This window comes from Ictidomys tridecemlineatus, chromosome 4 (genome assembly GCF_052094955.1).
Source record: "Ictidomys tridecemlineatus isolate mIctTri1 chromosome 4, mIctTri1.hap1, whole genome shotgun sequence".
In the NCBI taxonomy this organism is placed as follows: domain Eukaryota; kingdom Metazoa; phylum Chordata; class Mammalia; order Rodentia; family Sciuridae; genus Ictidomys; species Ictidomys tridecemlineatus.
The window spans coordinates 97,576,305-97,593,924 of NC_135480.1; the positions used below are offsets into that span (position 1 = coordinate 97,576,305).

General features: G+C 49.1%; 1 protein-coding gene across 3 annotated transcripts in view; it reads left to right on the forward strand.

The window, feature by feature from the left end:
• The window catches only part of Zbtb16 (zinc finger and BTB domain containing 16), a 180,504-nt gene extending 163,202 nt beyond the window's left edge, over positions 1-17,302 (forward strand). For all 3 annotated transcript variants that reach the window (XM_005334202.4, XM_013362359.4, XM_040285243.2), the window contains exons 5-7: positions 4,409-4,579; positions 9,486-9,653; positions 11,777-17,302. In XM_005334202.4, coding sequence (XP_005334259.1) covers positions 4,409-4,579; positions 9,486-9,653; positions 11,777-12,006 — 569 coding nt within the window. In that variant the 3' untranslated portion in view covers positions 12,007-17,302. The remainder of the gene's footprint in view (positions 1-4,408; positions 4,580-9,485; positions 9,654-11,776) is intronic.
• The last annotated feature ends 318 nt before the right edge of the window (positions 17,303-17,620 follow it).

Below are 17,620 nucleotides of genomic sequence, written 5' to 3' on the forward strand. Positions count from 1 at the left end.
TGTTCCCTCCCCAGCAGGACCAGCAGTGATGTCTCTGTGCAGCGGAGGGCGGAACTCGGGTGGTGAAGGCAGCAGAGTGTTCTAACGCTGCCGGCCCCTTGCCCCGCTGCACATCTCGCGGCAGCTAATGAATTGCTAATACAATTTTCTAGATAATTTTATTTCCATAGCCCCACATTTTAATGTGTTTCCAAAAGCTAGCATTTATTTGCTTAATCTCTCAGTGTAATAGAATCTGCCCTGACTCATCATACATGCGAACAGTCAGCTAGGCAGAAACGACAGCAAATTGTTTAATAACTCAAATCTAGTCGCTAGATTTTTAACTTTCATGCACCACAAGCTTCTCTTGTGTCTCATCCACTTCTTCCCCCGCCCGCCTTTTCTGCTTTTCTTTTTTTCTTTTTTTAAAAAAATACTTCTCCATCAGCATGACTGCTGGGCTCCAAGCAGAAGAATAGGGAAAGTGAATATAGGCCTCAGAGCCCCCTTTCTTCCCCTGTGAGCCTAGGCTGGGGGATACATGTCCAAGGAGAGCCCTTGTGCCCTGCAGGATGTCCCAGGCATGGCAGAGAGACAATTGGAGGGACAGCGAAGCATTTCCTTTCTAGAAGGTGATCACTTAACTTTAAACCTGTTGACAGGTGCAGAGCAGGCTACCTGCGCCTTCCTGACACAAGCCCAGGGCCAGGTCCTGTTGTGTCACCTTCCTGGGATTTCATTTCTCCAGGCCCTTCCTGCCCTCAAAGCCCCTGTCCTCGTCTGGGCCCCACCCTCCTCCAGCAGTAGCACACGAGCCACCAGCTCTCTCCCTGCTTCCAGCCACTTGCCACTGCGGTTTGTCCCTGGGATGCTCGCAGAAGCACTACCCTGTGTTATAAGCTGTGGCGTGCTGGTGTCCCGTAGTCATTTTCAGCTGCTGTAACAAATTGCTAACGACTGGATGAAGAATAAAAACAGAAATTAATTTCTCAGAGTCCTAAGAGGGTATGGGCAGTCAGATCAGGATGCCAGATGGCCAGGTTCAGGTGAGGATTGTCTTCCAGGTTGCAGACTGCTGACTTCTCACTGTGACCTCATGAGGTGGAAGAGGCTAGCTGACTTTCAGAGGTTCTTTTTAAAAAGGCATTCATCCCATTCACAAGGATGATCTAACATGATCTAACATCTCCCGAAGGCCCCACCACCTAATTACATCACCACGAGGGTTAGGATTTTAACATAGGCATTGGGGGACACAAACATGCAGATGGTAGCAACCCCCAGTCCTTCCATGGCTGAGCATCGTCTGTGGAATGACATCTAGACTGTTCCACTTGATATCTGTGGTCCTCTGGGATCTAACTTCCAGTTTCTCCTGGCTTGTCTCCATCTCTGACCTGTCCTCTATGAGACCTACTCTAAAATTTGCTCATGGTACGGGTGTCCCCACTGCCTAGTCCTTGGCTTCTCGGTTCTCTCCATTCTCTAAGCTTGACTCAAAATCTTCTTTGAAGCTCCCTTGGAGTCACCGGTCCTATTTCTGTCTGGATGGCTGTTGAACCACCAGTGTCCCCCATCTCCCCCGGTCTGGGCCCTATTTCTCTGCTCCATGTCATCCTTGCCCTGGGTACCTAGTATGGTGCCTACACTTGGCCATGGGTCAGTGAAGAAGCTAAATGGAAGTGAAATGTTTTCAGGCCATCATGAGAGCTAAGGACTACAGAGAGGGGCAGCTTCAAGGGGCTTTGAGGAGAGCAAGGGCAGAGTACACAGGATTCTCAGACTGTCCTTCTGGGTGGTCCCAGCCTTCTATCTCTGTCTTTATAGACTCAGGTAGTCCTGCTGGTGGTGACATTCATGCTCCCTCTGACTTCATGCTGGGGACCACAGAGGAGGCCTACAGAGGGGCCTCGGCTCCTTAAAGGGTATGGCTTGCTCAGGAAGCCTGATTCCCCTTGCTGGTTTAAGGCAGCTGTTTGAGAACCTGGCTTAATCAGGGCTTTCTGTGTGGTGAAGGTCAGGGGAGGAGAGGGTGCTGGAGCTGAGAGCCCTCAGGTTGGAGCAGCAGAAGATGCTGTGTCACAGAACATGCTGCAAGTGGACTCCAACCCTGTGCATACTGACCGGTCTGGATGGGACACTCAGGGTCTCACTGTCGGGTCTTGGCACTGCGGCTGTCCTAGCAAATCACTTTCTCCCAAATGTCCCCCTCCATCAAGTGCAGCTGAGCACCCCAATCCATACCTCTGGGGGATCTTGCTGGCTCCTGGGCCCTTTAGGGTCAGAAGGCTTTGGAGAGCTGTGCCTGTGACCAGCTTCCTGTCCACTCTTTTTGGCCTGGTTTCTCCAGCCATGGCTGGAGTGCCCCTGGATGTGTTGGTGCTATTGTCATTACCGTGCCTCTCCAGGGGAGGACCACACAGGCAGGTGACCATCCCAGAGGTAAAATTGGTCCAGGCCCATGGTTTCTAAAATCAAACAGACCAAGGTGTCCCTAGATCTCAGCTGTACTTCTTTCTCTCTCTGTGACCTTAGGAAAGTTACTTAATCCCTCAGTTTTCCCATTTATAAAAATGGGGATAAGAGTACCTGCCTTGTAGAGATGCAAATTTTAAATGAGATGACTACACACCTGGCACAATGCCTATATTAGTTCCCCTTCCCTTCTATTTTTCAGGAACCAGTAGCAAAATCAAGTGCTCACTTGATTAGGCCTTCCTGGTGGGCTTTCCTGACCACTGGAAGGATGGAGCAGGGCTGCAGTGCCCAGACTTCACTGTCTGCAGAGGGAAGGGCCCAGCAGGAGGGCAAGGGGGAGAGGAGTGGAGGGTGTGAGAACCGGGCCTGGGCCCTGCCTTCCCCCAGCCCACCCCCAACCCAGCCAAGAATGGGCCTGGGATGCAATAACCAGACCTCCCACTTTCTGTCTCCATTGCTAGGCTGGGAAGGCAGCAAGGTTCTTCGTGCCACCTGTTCTTTTCACCCTTCCTTGCCTCTAGAAGCTCTGTGACTCCACAACTTCAGCAGCTAAAGCTCTGGACTTCCCTGCACTTGAGACTGGGTTGACAGGCACCAGTCCCAATGGCCTCTCCTGCTTGTGTCCCCCATACAGGGGATGGTGTTGTGGCTCTGGGCATAGGTGATGTCCCTTAGATACCAGCAGAGAGGAATGAGCAGGTGGGCTTGCAGGGGACTGACACACTTGGGGAAATGGAATCCAAAATGGTGGGCAGTGAGCTGCCAGGTGGGACTCAGACACATGGTCCAACACTTCTTCATGTGGTCCTGTAGCCAGAAAGGCCATGGCTCCAGAGCAGCATCAGGAAGGAGTGGATAACAGAAAATGGCGGCCTGTCTCTGGGGTAGCCTGGGGTCCCTGTGCTGCTGGATCAGCATAGAGAAAGACAGAACAGAACTGATGAAGATCTTATGTCACCCATTAGCTTAAAATCCTTTGACAGTAAACCTAAAGCTCTTGACATGGTGTGCAGGAGTCCTCATGACCCTGCCTTTTTCTTTAGCCTCCTTCTGACATTGCCTGCACTTCTGTCTGATCCTCTGATCCTCTAACTTGCTGGGATTCTTTCCAACCCTGAGTATTCATAGAGACTATTCCATCCCTGAGGAATGTCCTCCCCTTCACTCAGTGGGCTGGGTGGCCAAGTGATTGGAGCAGGGGCTTTGTATGCACTTCCACTAGTGCCACAAAGAGAGGACTACTCGTGGAAAGTATCACAATAATATTTGTTGAAGGAATGGATTCTCAAGATGTGCGCTCTAGTGAATGGAGGAGTGGTTACAAGGACTGGGTTTGTAGCTAGTCTCAGGAAAGGATTCAGATCCAGGCTTCTGGGTATACATCCCAGAGGTACTGTGGCTTATGAGCTCTATGGGCAAGTTTTTCAAGGAATTCATTCTCTCTGTGCCTCAGTTTCCTCAGTTGAAGCTGAGGATAGTAGAGACGGCCTTCTGGAGTTGCGGTTGTGAATTATTTACATTGGAACAATGGCTGGCCTGTGTGAACTTCAATGTTATTGGTCCTCACAGAGCCCACCCTCACTCCCTACTGCTGCCCCAGATCCTACAAGGTCCTCTGACACATGTCCTTAGTAGTCTGCCTCCTTCTACATAGTGCTAGACACACTTGGAGATTTATACTCGCTGTTGCCATGTATGTGACTAATGGCTCTTTCTCCAACTAGTCTTTAGGTGCCGTCAGGGAAGGACACCTGTTGATTTTGTCCACTGGATCATACCTGGGGTGCTCTGTCGACATTGCATGGCCTGGGCTGCACCTGGACTTGACTTTGAGCCTGGGGGGTTGGGAGCTGGCCCTGTAGCTGGCTCCTGCTGTAGCCTGGATGGGTGAAGAACTGGCCTCGTGTTTCCAGCTTCCTGAGGCTCTCCCCTCTGCTGTCTCCTGCAGGCACGGACATGGCCGTCTTCTGTCTGCTGTGTGGGAAACGATTCCAGGCGCAGAGTGCGCTCCAGCAGCACATGGAGGTCCACGCAGGTGTGCGCAGCTACATCTGCAGTGAGTGCAACCGCACCTTCCCCAGCCACACCGCCCTCAAACGCCATCTGCGCTCACACACAGGTAGGCCACTCCAGATGGTTGGGTAGATGAGGTCTCTGGGAGTGCACCTCTTGATTTCCTTCCTCAGAACTAAAGTAGAGGTTCCAGGCTGAGTCACCTCCAGCCTTTCTCTGCCCAAGGGATGGGCACGTGGGGGTTTCATGTAGTACATGTTGACAGATTTCCCCATCCCATACCTTGGACCATTGGTCTTTCCATGCTCAACACAGAAGATGTTCATTCAAAATGCAACTTCCTGAGTCCACATTCATAACCTTTGATTCAGCAGCTCCAGGGTGGGTTCCCCAACTCTGCATCATTAATGAAATATTCCCAAGGCATTCTGATGCAGGTGGACTTTTATGAGAAAAGCTGACCTGCTGGGTCTCTAAATCTCTCTGCTATGTCCTCCGTAGTCTTGCTGCCCCCTCCCCTTGCACATACTTGCAAAATCAACTTTGGTATTGAAGGCATCTTAAAGAAATGATCTTGCTTCCTCCATAATAAAGAAGGCCTCTAGTGTGGCCTGAATGTTATTTAGAGAAGACAATGAGGGTATTTAAACAATGAGCCATGAAATATCCCTGCTCAACCAGCTCCATATGATGGGGAGAGGGAGAGGCTTAAGTCAAGGAGGCTAGATGGGGTGCCAGGGACTAGCCAATTGCTGCTGCTACCCTCTAGGTTTTAGTGATGGACCACTTGGTGACCAAGGGTCCAGGATCATTTTCTTCCTTGCAGCAGCCTTGGTCTTACTCTAGCCGGGGAATAAATGATAAATTCCTTCTCTTCCCTAAGACAAATTGAAGTCTTTGCTGACTGTACCTGGGTAAAAGAATGCCCATTTCTGAATCTGCATGTGTCTCTGCCTGTGTTTTCTGCCTTGGTTTGAGGAGAGGGCTAGGGCCAGGTCTCTCTGGGTGGAGAGTGCATAATGATGCCTGTTGGAAAGGGTATAAAACCTCTGTGTACCTCAGGGGGCTGGTAGGACCCTCTCTCTTCTCATTCTTGAGAATCTTGTCACAGCTCAGGTATTGAGGATGAGGTCAGGCTTTACACGGGTGACAGATTCTGCTGATGAAGGAAAGGCCTTTGATATTGTGGACTGAACTGGCCTGTGCTGCCAGCCGTAGACATCCTCACTAAGGAGCCTACAGGACTCTCACTTCCCAATTCCATCCTATTCAGAAGAGCCTGTTCCCTTAGCATGACCAGATTTGCTTAGAATTACTTAGGATTGCTGGGATAGGCTGAGGGAGGTCCCTAGGGTTAGGGTCCAGTAAGAAGGGCCAAGGAGGAAGGGATGTGGACAAGGGCTTTCTCCATGAGGACTGTATATGTGCACCTTGCCACCAGAGCCTCCCCAAAGGGTCACCATGTTACTCCTTCTGAAAGATGGCCAGTTAGGCAACTGAGATCATGTGACTGAGTTTAGTCCCTTGGCTTCACATGTCTTGGATGATTCTAGCCCTACTAAGTTCACCCAGGATACACCTGCTTTGCCCATACCACCTGCTAAGCGCTCAGACATCCAAATGTCAACCCTGCTTTGCCCTTTGTCAATTATGGTGCAGATCTGTAGGGAGGAACAGAATGCGTGAAAAGCTCTAGCTTATTCTAGGAAACACAGAACATGTGTGCACACACACACGCATTTAAACACCCATTGATTTTCACACCAGCCACATGCTGGCTCTGCACCCCCCACACAATGCCTCATTAATATTCCGTTGTTCTTGGCCCATTTGCTGCTGGGGCCGGGTGTTCAGCATCGGCAGCTGTGTTTGGTAGGTTAGTCCAGCCGTGCTCTTGGCATTGATGGATCCCTGATTCACATGGCTCATCATATAATAAACTCACAGCTGTGCTTAAGGGAGGGATTGGGGGAGGGGCCTAAGGCACCCAGGGGATGGGCCAGGTGGGTAGGATGACACTGGGCTTGGCCAGAGCCAGGGAAACACCAGGTAATGACAAACCAGGGAAGGAATGGGGTCACAGGTGCACTGGGCAGGCCAGAGGGGCTCTAATTAGTCTCGTTTGTCCTGCACTTAATGTCAAGCTCATTAACGAGTCTACCGAGTTAATCAACATGCCACAAATTGGATTTTGAGTTCTGCCACCAGTTTTGTGTACACTGTAGCCACACTGGCAGGGTTCACTCTTAGGGTGAGGGTTGCAGGCAGGGGCTTGCTATGCTGCACAGTCTGGGAAGGGGTGTGTGTCTTGCTAACCCGTATGTTTTTCCTTCTGAGTTCTTTTTATTCCTTTCCGTGGGTAGACCCCAGGGACTTCCTACTTAAAGTCATTTAATATGATCTCCACTTCATAATTAAATTCGTAAAAAAAAATCTGATCAGACAAACCTCTCTGTTGGTTTTTAAACTTTTAGGGGCCCCCTCTGGAGGTGAAAGGCACACACAAGCAGCCATCCCCCCTCAATGCCTCCCCCAGGCATCCTCCCCTACGTTTTAATTACCGGCTCCGGCTGAAGTCTCACATGGCCCTTGCTTTATTTATTTATTTATATCTTAATGAGGATACTGAATCTTTGATTAAAGTCGTAATCGTTGCTGATTCAGTAAGGAGGGGGGGAGTTGGATGTCAGACCAGACGGGGCCACGTGTGCAGACACACAGAGTGGCATGTGGGCACACGCACAGACTGACCCTCACTCCATTAGACATACAGCTAATTAGTACTAGGGTCTGCATGGGCCTTCACTCCCCATGGGGCTGGGGGCTGGGAAACAGGCAGTCCCTTCAGCTCTGGCAGCAAGAGGACAAGTAGGTACTGGTTTTCCCAGGCAAGAACTCTAGGACTCAGTTTGTCCCCAGATCTGCATGTGAGGGACTCTCAGGCCACGCCTCTGAGGCAGGGCAGTGAACTGGATCCAGAGATGGCTCTGCTCTTGGAGGTTCCTCAGAGGAAGCTACCCCATGGCCCACGCCTTATGCTCTCAATGCTTCTTGCAAATCTTCCACCCAGGAGAGAGTCAGCCAGTGAACAGACCCAGCATTCACTCCCCATGGAGCTTAAAAACCCTTCAGAGTCATCAGAAGAGATGAGAATTTATGTGGGGACAGGGGTCTGCGTTTGGGAGGGGGAGGTTTGGTTAGTGGCCTGCGGAGGGGAGAGAGAGGAGAGAGTAAAATATCATTTTAAAGAGGAAGTGAAGGCACAGGCATGCGAGTCTATAAGGAGAAGGACAATTTATGCCCAGGCACGAGCGCAGTTTGACATGGGGATAATGAAAAAACGTAGGTCATTGTGGATGACTTAAACCTTCAGCAGCTGAAGAAAATGTATGAAATGCAGAGGACATTACACGGTTGGCAGCCCCGCACATCTGCAGAGGGACAAGTGAAATACAGTGGGCCATTCTTTACCATAAACTGTGGTGGTTGGAGATGCAGCCCAGAGAAATTGTAATTACAGTGACAAGACGAATCAGCGATATTTAAATATTCATGAACAAAGTCTGGGGTGATCAATCTATCTTTATTGTCTGTGCCTTCACTCCTGTAATAAATAAGTAGCTGAAGTCCTCACCTTTCAGCCCCCAGGTCCCTACTCTAAGTGCAGAATGCAGGGTCCCCACACCCCATCCTCTCACCCTCTAGAGATTTAAGAGTACAATCCCCCAAAAGGAGGCTGATGGCTTACATTACAGACTGAGGAAAGGCATTTCTCCCCAAGCTTAGTACACCCAACATTTCCAAGTCTGTCCTGGGTCGTACCTGGGCTATGCACTGGGGCTGTAAGAGTGGGTAAGGCTCACTTCTTACCCTCGAGGTGCTTCCACTCTAGAGGCAAGGAAACCATGCTGGTCCATACCATGTCAGTTAGCAATCTGAGACATTACCATGTACAGACTCTGGAATCAGACCAGAACCTAAATCCTAACTTAGCAACTTAATATGTGACTTTAGAGATGATGTTTAAGCACCTCTAAGGATTCACTTTTTTTCTGTAAAGTGAGAATAGTATCTCTTTTGTTGCTATGATCACATGATATGATCCGTATGAGGTCCTCAGCATTAACAAATGTGGCCCATTTTAATGGGAAAGTGCCATAAAAATCAAGAAAATGCAAGAAAATAACAAATCGCAAGATATATATATTTTTTTATTTTGGGGAACAGAGAAGAATTTGTTGACTTATCTTGTCTGGGGACTAAAGGGAAACTTCCAAACAAGTATGACGTATGAGCTGGACTTTGAAGGATGATAAGAAGTTCACCAGGGAGAGAGGAGGAAATCAAGCAGAGGCAACAGCTATGTTAAACAGTAGAGGAAGGAAAGGACAAACAGTGGGAACAAGGAGAGGTTCCCTAATTTGAAGGGTTTTTTTTTTTTTTGAGGGTTGGGGAATCAATCTGGAATGAAAGAAAGGAAGAAGAAATAATGTAAGAAGTAGGAGGGTAGCTGGGCACAGTGATGCATGCCTGTAATCCCAGCTATTCAGGAGGCTGAAGCAGGAGGATTGTAAGTTCAAGGCCAACGTGGGCAACTTAGAAAAATGCTATCTCAAAATAAAATAAAAAGGACTGCCTGTATAGATCAGGGGTTCAATTCCCAGTACCCCCCATAACACAACACACTCAAAGAATAAGCTTGGCTACAAGGTCTTGAAACCCCCAGCTCTATTCTGTCCTCAAGGGGGCTGGGGCCTGCTGTTCATTGCTGAATCAAATGAACTCTTCCTGGGATGGGCCCTTGCCCTGTGGACGTGCACTGGGCAGAAGGATGTGTAAACCCATGACCAACATTCACGTTATGGGGACCAGCAGAGGCTGTGGATCCTTAAGTCATCTAAGAGGTGTGAATACAGGCAGTCCCATTCTCCTGGTGGTCTAAATGTGCCCTGCTCTTCCCTGAAGAGGGGTCAGGGAGAAGCAAGGGCCTGATCACACCCCTGTGCCCCCAGGTGACCACCCATATGAGTGTGAGTTCTGTGGCAGCTGCTTCCGGGATGAGAGCACACTCAAGAGCCACAAGCGCATTCACACGGGGGAGAAGCCCTACGAGTGCAATGGCTGTGGCAAGAAGTTCAGCCTCAAGCACCAGCTGGAGACGCACTACAGGGTGCACACAGGTACCACAGGGATGGGACCTGCACGGGCTCTGGGGCCTGGGTGGGACTGGGGAAGAGAGAAGCCCAAGTGAGGATGAACCAAGGCTGAACCAGAGAAGACAGGTTCTATGGAGGGCTAACCATGGAAGGCTGAATGCCACTGTCCCCCTCTCAAGGCTAAGGCAGATATTGCTAATCAATTGCAGCGCATTTTTCCAGGAGCTAGGAAGCTCAGCCCTGGGGACAGCCATACCAGTAGTTGAAGGATGATGTGCAAGACGATGGCTATTCATGAGTCCAGAATTAGGGTTCAATTGACCAGATTTAGTTGAAAGCAAAGGCTAGGGTGGTTTCATGTTGCTCGAGGGTTGGAATAAGAATTAGAATGCATTGAATTAGGTTATGATGAGGGCCGGGAAATTGGGAAGCTAGATCAAGTTCAGTTCTGACATGAGAGGAGCAGATGGATTTAATAACCCTTCTGTGCGTATAACATTTTACCATTTCAAAGTGCCTTCACATTCCTTTTATACTTAAAGGAAGTGATGAGCAACTGCTTTCCCTGGGGTTTGAGGACAGGCAAGTGGAAGTGGTCTAGACTTCCAGAAATTTCCAAGTTGGTGGCCAGTAGAGTCCTAGAGTTGGCCTGTGAAAGCCTATTTCTCCCCATTTTCAATTTTAGTGACATCATTTTGGTTCCTTAAAATTGGCCTATGGCGGGAATACAGTCATAGGCAAATACTACCCATCAGGGCTTTTTTTTTCTTTTTAAATAGTTATTTTTTAATTGTATTTGGACACAATACCTTTATTTCACTTATTTATTTTAATGTGGTGCTGAGGATCGAACCCAGGTTCTGGCAAGTGCAAGGTGAGCGCTCTACCACTGAGCCACAAACTCAGCCCCCCATCAGGGCTTTTAAAAGGGCCAGTTGTGAAACACTCTCCACCAGCACACGGCCAGCCACAGGGAAGGCAGATATTCAGAAGAACTTCCTCTAAGGATGAGAAGTTGTGGAACCTGGAAGAGTAGGTGCCTTCTCTGGTCAGGGAGCACAGGCATCCTGTCCTGAGGATGTGGGGATGACTTACCTCAGCCAGATTCTGCTGGCTTCGGGGAGAGTGCCTTGCCATGGGAGGGCAGGGGTGATGGAGGGAGCAGGCGGCAGAACTGTGTGTAGTCAGAGCCGTTTACTTGTCTTGGGATCCTAAGGAGAGGATGGGGTGCTCATTGCTGAAGATTCCAGTGACCCGGAGGATTTCCCAGAGCCCTGGGGTTTCCTTAGCCCCTGGTTGGGGATGTGACCTGGCGGGCGGATCATTAAATGCATCGGCAGTGACTATTGTAAATAGCTGGTCGATAGTTAGATCACTTTGGCTGTTCATTACTTCATTATTTGCCGGGGCCTCTGCACGGAGGAGTATTGATGGTGAGATGGCTGGCCAGTTAATTACTGTATTGAAACAAGGTTCCCTTACATCCTCTGCTCAGCTCCAGGGGACTCCAGTGGGGTAGCAGGCTAGGGTGTGGCTACGCACTCGGAGGTTCCCTGTCCCCCACATTCAACCTATAGTGGGGAAGGCAGGGGTCCAGGAAGCTTCTTAAACTTTAACTGGCAAGATATCCTCAGGGTGGTGTGTTGGAAGAGCTCTGGGTTCCTTGATCTCCCCGACCTTCACTCCCCACCATCAATGGCCCTGAAAGGATGCCATCCATTCCTCTGCTCCCCCTGGATGAACTGTTATGAAGAACCATCTGACTTCCAGGGCCTTACCTGCCCCCTTTCAAGGCATGCATTTCCTTAATTAGAAGGGAAGAGTCCGGCCTTTGGGGAGAGTTAAGAACAATAAAGGCAAAGGGCCAAAGCTGTGCTCCCTGATCCTATAGTGGCTAGTTATATGTGGCTGTTTACATTAGTTACAATGAAATAAAGCAAAAAATAAAGTTCCCCAGTCACATCAGAAGTCCTATGTGACTAGTAGCTACCATATTGGGCGGTGCATCCATCATTTCAGAAAGTTCTGTTGGACAGCGCTGGGCTAAAGGTTCTGAGATTCTCCCACAAGCCCAAGGGTGGCATAAGGCCTTGTCATCTTCTTCCTCTGTCCTCACTCTCTTCTGCCTGGTTTTACCTCCTCCACAGGTGAGAAGCCCTTTGAATGCAAGCTTTGCCACCAGCGCTCCCGGGACTACTCGGCCATGATTAAGCACCTGCGAACACACAATGGCGCCTCACCCTACCAGTGCACCATCTGCACGGAGTACTGCCCCAGCCTCTCCTCCATGCAGAAGCACATGAAGGGCCATAAGCCCGAGGAGATCCCACCCGACTGGAGGATAGAGAAGACTTACCTCTACCTGTGCTACGTGTGAAGGGAGGCCCCCATGGTGGAACAGGAGTGGGACAGGAAAGACAAGTTAGAGTGAGATGAAATCGAGGAAGGACTGTGCAAAGAGAAAAAGAAAAAAAAAAGAAAGAATAAGAGAAAAAAAGAAAAGAAAAAAGAGAAAGAGAGAAAAGGAAAAGGAAATCTGATAGCTATTTGACCTTGGATTCTCTCTGGGGCTCCAGGTGACCAGGATGCCAAGCCACTGTCCCTTCCCTGGAGGCCTCTTGCCCTCCTTGGAAGCTGGAGGTTTGCCTGATTTGGGGGTGAGGTGGGGGGGTGGGAGCGGTTTTGCTCACTCACATGGTGGCATATTTTTCTCCTCCCTCTCCCAGACCCTCCTCCTGTGTCCAGAAAGGCAGATTAGGAAAGCGAGAGAGCCACAGTCTCTGCCTGCCCTTCGCCCACCACTGCCTCCTCAAAAGACGGAGGGAGGGGAGCAGAGAGGGGGCTCCAGATGGTGGAGGTTCCTGGTAGATGCTCAAAATGGCAGCTCTGGTTTGCTGGGGGCAGTTTGTTAAGAGGAAGGGCTCTTTCTCTTCCTAGCACTCACTCAGTTCATCCATTGCTTTCCTTTGCCCTGGCTCTTCCCCTCCCTGAGCTCCTTGCTCCCAGCCTCCCCTCGACTGCTGTCCTTTGGATCCCAGGCCCCTCATGTAGCTGGGTGGCATTTCCCTCTTCCTCTAGATCCTCATGGAGAAGCTGTGTCAGACTCCAGAGCCCCTTCCTCCTGGTAGCTTTCTAAGAATACAGAATAAACCCAACACCCTACCCAGGCCAAACCCAGCCATGAGCACGATTCCTACCGAGCTGCTTTTGCTTCCAAAATGAAAAAAAAAAAAAAAAAACTAAATATGTTACATCCCTCCCACCAAACACACACACATCCCCACAACCCTATTTTAGTCCCCAGGGGATGGGATCCACGAAAGAGCTCATTGTCCAAGGGAAGCAGTGGATGTTCTTCTCCAGATGGACTCCGCACCTGGAGGAGGGAACAGACCCCCTGCCCAGGGTGGGGGAGCTGGCCAGGGGAGGAAATTGCTGTCATACTGGGGACCCATTAAGCACAGGGCCTGGGGACCCCAGACCCAGTGAGCCCAGTGGTAAAACCTGGGTCCAGAGAGTGGCATGGAATTCCTGGCTCGTGAGCCCCTCAGTCCACAGGGAGGAGGAGGAGCTGAAAGCGCTTTGGCCTTGTGTTATGTTTTGCTTCTTTTCTGTGTCCCCTGTTAGCACATTGTACTTGAATTACCTCAGTTTTTTGTGACCTCATGAGCTTTTTTAACCCCTATATCTCTTTTTTTTTGGTTGGGGGTTGGGAGGATGTTCTGTTCTGTTTCTTGTGTAAAGTGATAGTTGGCTTTAGACTTCCGCTGGCCAAGGCCCTCCCCACACCCTTGGGGACCAGCCTCCCAGCCCAAAGGAGCCAGACAGAAGAGTTGAACACTCAGGATCTGAGTAGGAGGGCAGGAGGAGAGCAAGGAAGACAGGTGGGTGGAGGAGAGGCAGTGGTGTCTCACTGTCTCCACGGGGCACCCGGGAGTCACCGTCAGCTCTGCCCACAGCTTACATCATCTGCGCCCAGCATTGCTTAGCCTGAAACACTGTGGAGAAAAGTCCCACCATTCTTACAATTTGCTGGGTCATTCAGGCTCCAAGGCCTGTCTTCTTCAGATCCTTACAACTGTGTGGTCCCACCTCTGTGTGCATTATCATTGCCAAAATTGGTATATTTTTGTGGCTGGTCGGGGTGACCCAGCCTTGGTTTTGTTGCGTTGGGGTGGGGTGTTGTTTTCTAAAAGCTACCTCTTGTGTTCGTCCAGCCGTTCTTCTGTTTCTCTCATGCCTCCCTTCTGCTGCTCTGCCTCCCCTCTTGCCCCAGCCTCCCCACCCTGAATTTTGGAAAGCACATTTGCAATATTCGTGTTTGCTTTGGGACGGGCCATCCGTTTCATCTCATGCTTTATGTGATGAGTTTTTTTTTGTTTGTTTGTTTTTGTTTTCTTTCCTTTCTCTCTTGGAGAAAGTTGTGGCTGCGTTTTGATCTTAGGTTTGCAAAAAAAAAAAATTGGTTTAGGGAAGTGAATTTGGGGAGAAAGGTTGTGAGGAATATCGGGAAGTCGGAGGGATGGGTGCTGCTGTGACCACCCTCCTGTCCCTCGGCCCCATCCCTCCTGCTCTCCCCTTCAATCTTGTCCACCAAATCTGAAGGCCTTAAAAATTGTGTATTGGGGGGGACGTGGGTCAGGGGTACTGTGTCACTAGACTGTGGCTTAGGGATGGTAAGATAGGGAGGATGCTGTTTTAAAACTATAATAATAACAGTGCTTTGGAAAAGAAAAAAAAAGTTAAACTTGAAATAGGTGACTAGAGCAATCGTCATGTTTATAATGTGAAAAGAGCGAAATCTTTGGGGGGGTTAGAAACGGTTATGCACTATGGCTTGTCTCCCAGTCTGGGAAGAAGGGGGACTCACTGACCCTCAGGGGATCTGAAATCCCAGAAAACAGTATTTTTTAACAGCAAGATGTCATTCAACTTTGGAGGGGAAGGGGAAAAAAATAATCAAACTATTCCATAGAACTAGCCGGCCCCTCACTCCCTCGCCCTTCCCACTCAGCCTGGTCCCCCCATTCATAAGAGCGGAGAGGGCTGAGCTAACCTTTGCAAATTGTAATATTTTTGTAATATTTGTTAGTTCCTTCGTCAGTTCTACAGGACCTTGCCCTTTCCTTTTGTAATGTGAATAGGACAAAAAAAAAAAAAAAAAAGACAAAAAATATTCACCACCACCACCAACAGCGAGATACTCTGTGTGTGTGTGTGTGCTTGCAGGAGTGTGCTGTGTGCGGCTGTGTGTTAAACCACGGGAGGTTGTCCTAATCGGTTGTTGCAGCATTGGATGGTCCAGACTCAGCACCTGCCTGCCCCACTCATCCCTGGGGCTCTGCAGATCCTGAGAGAGCAGGAAGGGACACCTCTGTACTAGCTGTGAGCTCCCCACACAGTCCCAGGCACCCCCATGGAGTCCCACGCGCCTCTTCTCCAGTTTCCCACTTGGAGACTAAATAGCTCTAGGGTTGCTAAGGCCTTCTTGGCCAGGCCTATAGCCACTGGGCAGGGGAGGAGGAGGCAGTGGGGAGGCTTTCACTTCATCTGGACATCTGGAGCAAGCGCAGGAGTGGGGGAGACAAGAAGGATGGAGGCTGCTCCCTTCCAGGTAAACTTAGGGCGGGGTGTTCCCTCTCCTCTCCTCTCTGCTGTCTGGCTACCACTGCCCTTGGCTGAGTCCTGCAGAATCCAGACTTGATACTGCCTTATCCAGCACCACGAACCACCCCCACCTGAACAGTCCAAGTTGGTTAATGGGCCCTTTCCCCACCCAACTCCTACAAGTGTGTGACATGACCCCGCACTCATGTGCTCCTTCCCTATTCACTCCTTTGTTCATTCAAAGCATTAAAATCCTATGTGTATATAGGATAGACAAATTTATATATAGAGAGAGATATATATAGCAAGAGAGATATAAAATAGTAACTATCATTGCTGCTTTGGGTTGCTTTGGAGGAGGCACGGATATGACGCAGGCAGATCTGGGGCGCAGGGGGACCCCCAGGAGGCTGGGGGACCTGGTGATTCCGTACAATCCAGGGATGCAACATGGGCTTGTTTAATCTTTGTGCCTGAACAGTTTTTCCGTGCTGAAAAGAAAAAAAAAAAAAGAAGAAGAAGAAGAAAAAAAAAAAGAAAAAGAATAAGGAAAAAAAAACTGCTGCAATTTTTCACAAGTGTGTGGTACTTTCTGGGTGCTATGGGTACACCTGCTATGGGAGGAGAGGCCATTGGCACCTTCTTGGAGGGGAGTGAACAGGGACAGCCTTTGGACTCTTTGTGAGGGGAGGGGGGATGTGGGCACATGACCACTTCCCTGGCAAGCCAAACTAGGGTGAAAAGTGGGGGCACCCGACGTGAGACAGAAAAGCAGAAAGAGATGAGACTCTGTTGGTTCATTTTTCCCTAGGCCTATTTTATTGTCATCTTGCATCATCCCACCATCTTGTCTCTTCCTTCCTGGAGCTTCTGCTGGCTTAGCTGGAATGGCGGCACTTACCTGGACATTTCAGTGGGAGGACAAACAGTGGGGCTAACTCTGTGGCAGTGGGCCAGATGAGTAGAGGAAAAAGGCAGAGGTGGCCAAGAGAGAGGCGCAGGACAAAGCAGGGAGGTTGGGTCAGGGAAAAGAGTGGGGAGAAAGAAGAGGGTAGGCCCGCAGGCCTGGTAGCCAGCAGCAGCAGCAGCCTCCCCTGTTCCTCGGTGGCCCACTTTGCAGACAGGGTCCCAAGCCTCCCAGTGTGTATCATAGTATTTGTTCACATAGTGTTATGCATGATCCTCGTAAGGTTAAGAAGCCGTGGTGGTGCACCATGACATCCGCCCCATATATATAAAGATAAATATATATATATGTATGTAAGTTATAGCACTGAGGGCCCTGCGGCCCTGCTGGACCAAGCAAACTAAGCCTTTCGGTTTGGTATTATGTTTGTTTTGTTTTGTTTGTTCTGTGGCTTGTCTTCTGTCGTGACAGCACAAGTGCCAGTCCGATTGCTCTGTATTACAGAATAGTGTTTCTGATTCATCAATGTTCTAGTTAATGTCTACCTCAGCACCTCCTCTTAGCCTAATTTTAGGAGGTCGCCCAATTATGTTTCTTCAACTTTACTGGTTACTTTTTTGTACAAATCAATCTCTCAATCCCTCTCCTCCTCCCCCTGTGCCCCCCTCTCCCCCACACTTGCCCTCTAGTCCTTCCCTTGCCCTCCTCCCTCGGGTCCCCTGTCCTGGTCACTTCCTCTCCCGTCCCTTCCTCTCGCTCCCCCAAGTCCTGCTTGCAGTTCTTCCTGTTCTCTGAAGCAGTTCACTCGGAGTTGTCCTGGTTGCAGCTTTCCGCATCTGCCTTGTTTCGTGTAGATTGATGCGTTTCTTTGTAATTTCAGTGTTTCTGACAAGATTTAAAAGAAAAAAAAAAAAGAAAAAAAAAGAAAAAATATGAATTTACTGCTGCAGGTTTTTTTCTCTCTCCATGTGTCACTAAGTGAAGTTTGTGCCTTCTATAGCAAAGAGAATATTTTTTACATCCTACTAACAGTAGATTTTTTTGTAGTGAACATTTTTTGTATTTTTATTTATAAGTCTCATAAGAAAAATAGCAATGTTCAGTTGTATACCTTGAATCTGCAGTTAGAAGAGAATAAAGTTAATTCAGTTGTCTCTGGCTCAAAGTGTCTTTTTTTTTTTTTAAGTGCTTTGTCTTTTCTGCCTTGGGTGGGGAGGGCTGAGAACTGAAATTTCTGCCTGGGTATCAGGGAAGAGAAAGCTCTGTTACACACATTCAGCCTTATTTATGTGACAGTTTTACAGCACATTTACAAGGCCCATACCCACTCAATAACATACTTGTCTAATATTTTTTTTCAGTAAAGAAATAGTGTTAAATATATTAATATCACTGGAACTTGGTATAGTGTACTAAGGAGACTGTCTTTCACTCATTCATTCAAGGAGACTCTCCTTCCCCAGTGACTTGTCTGTAC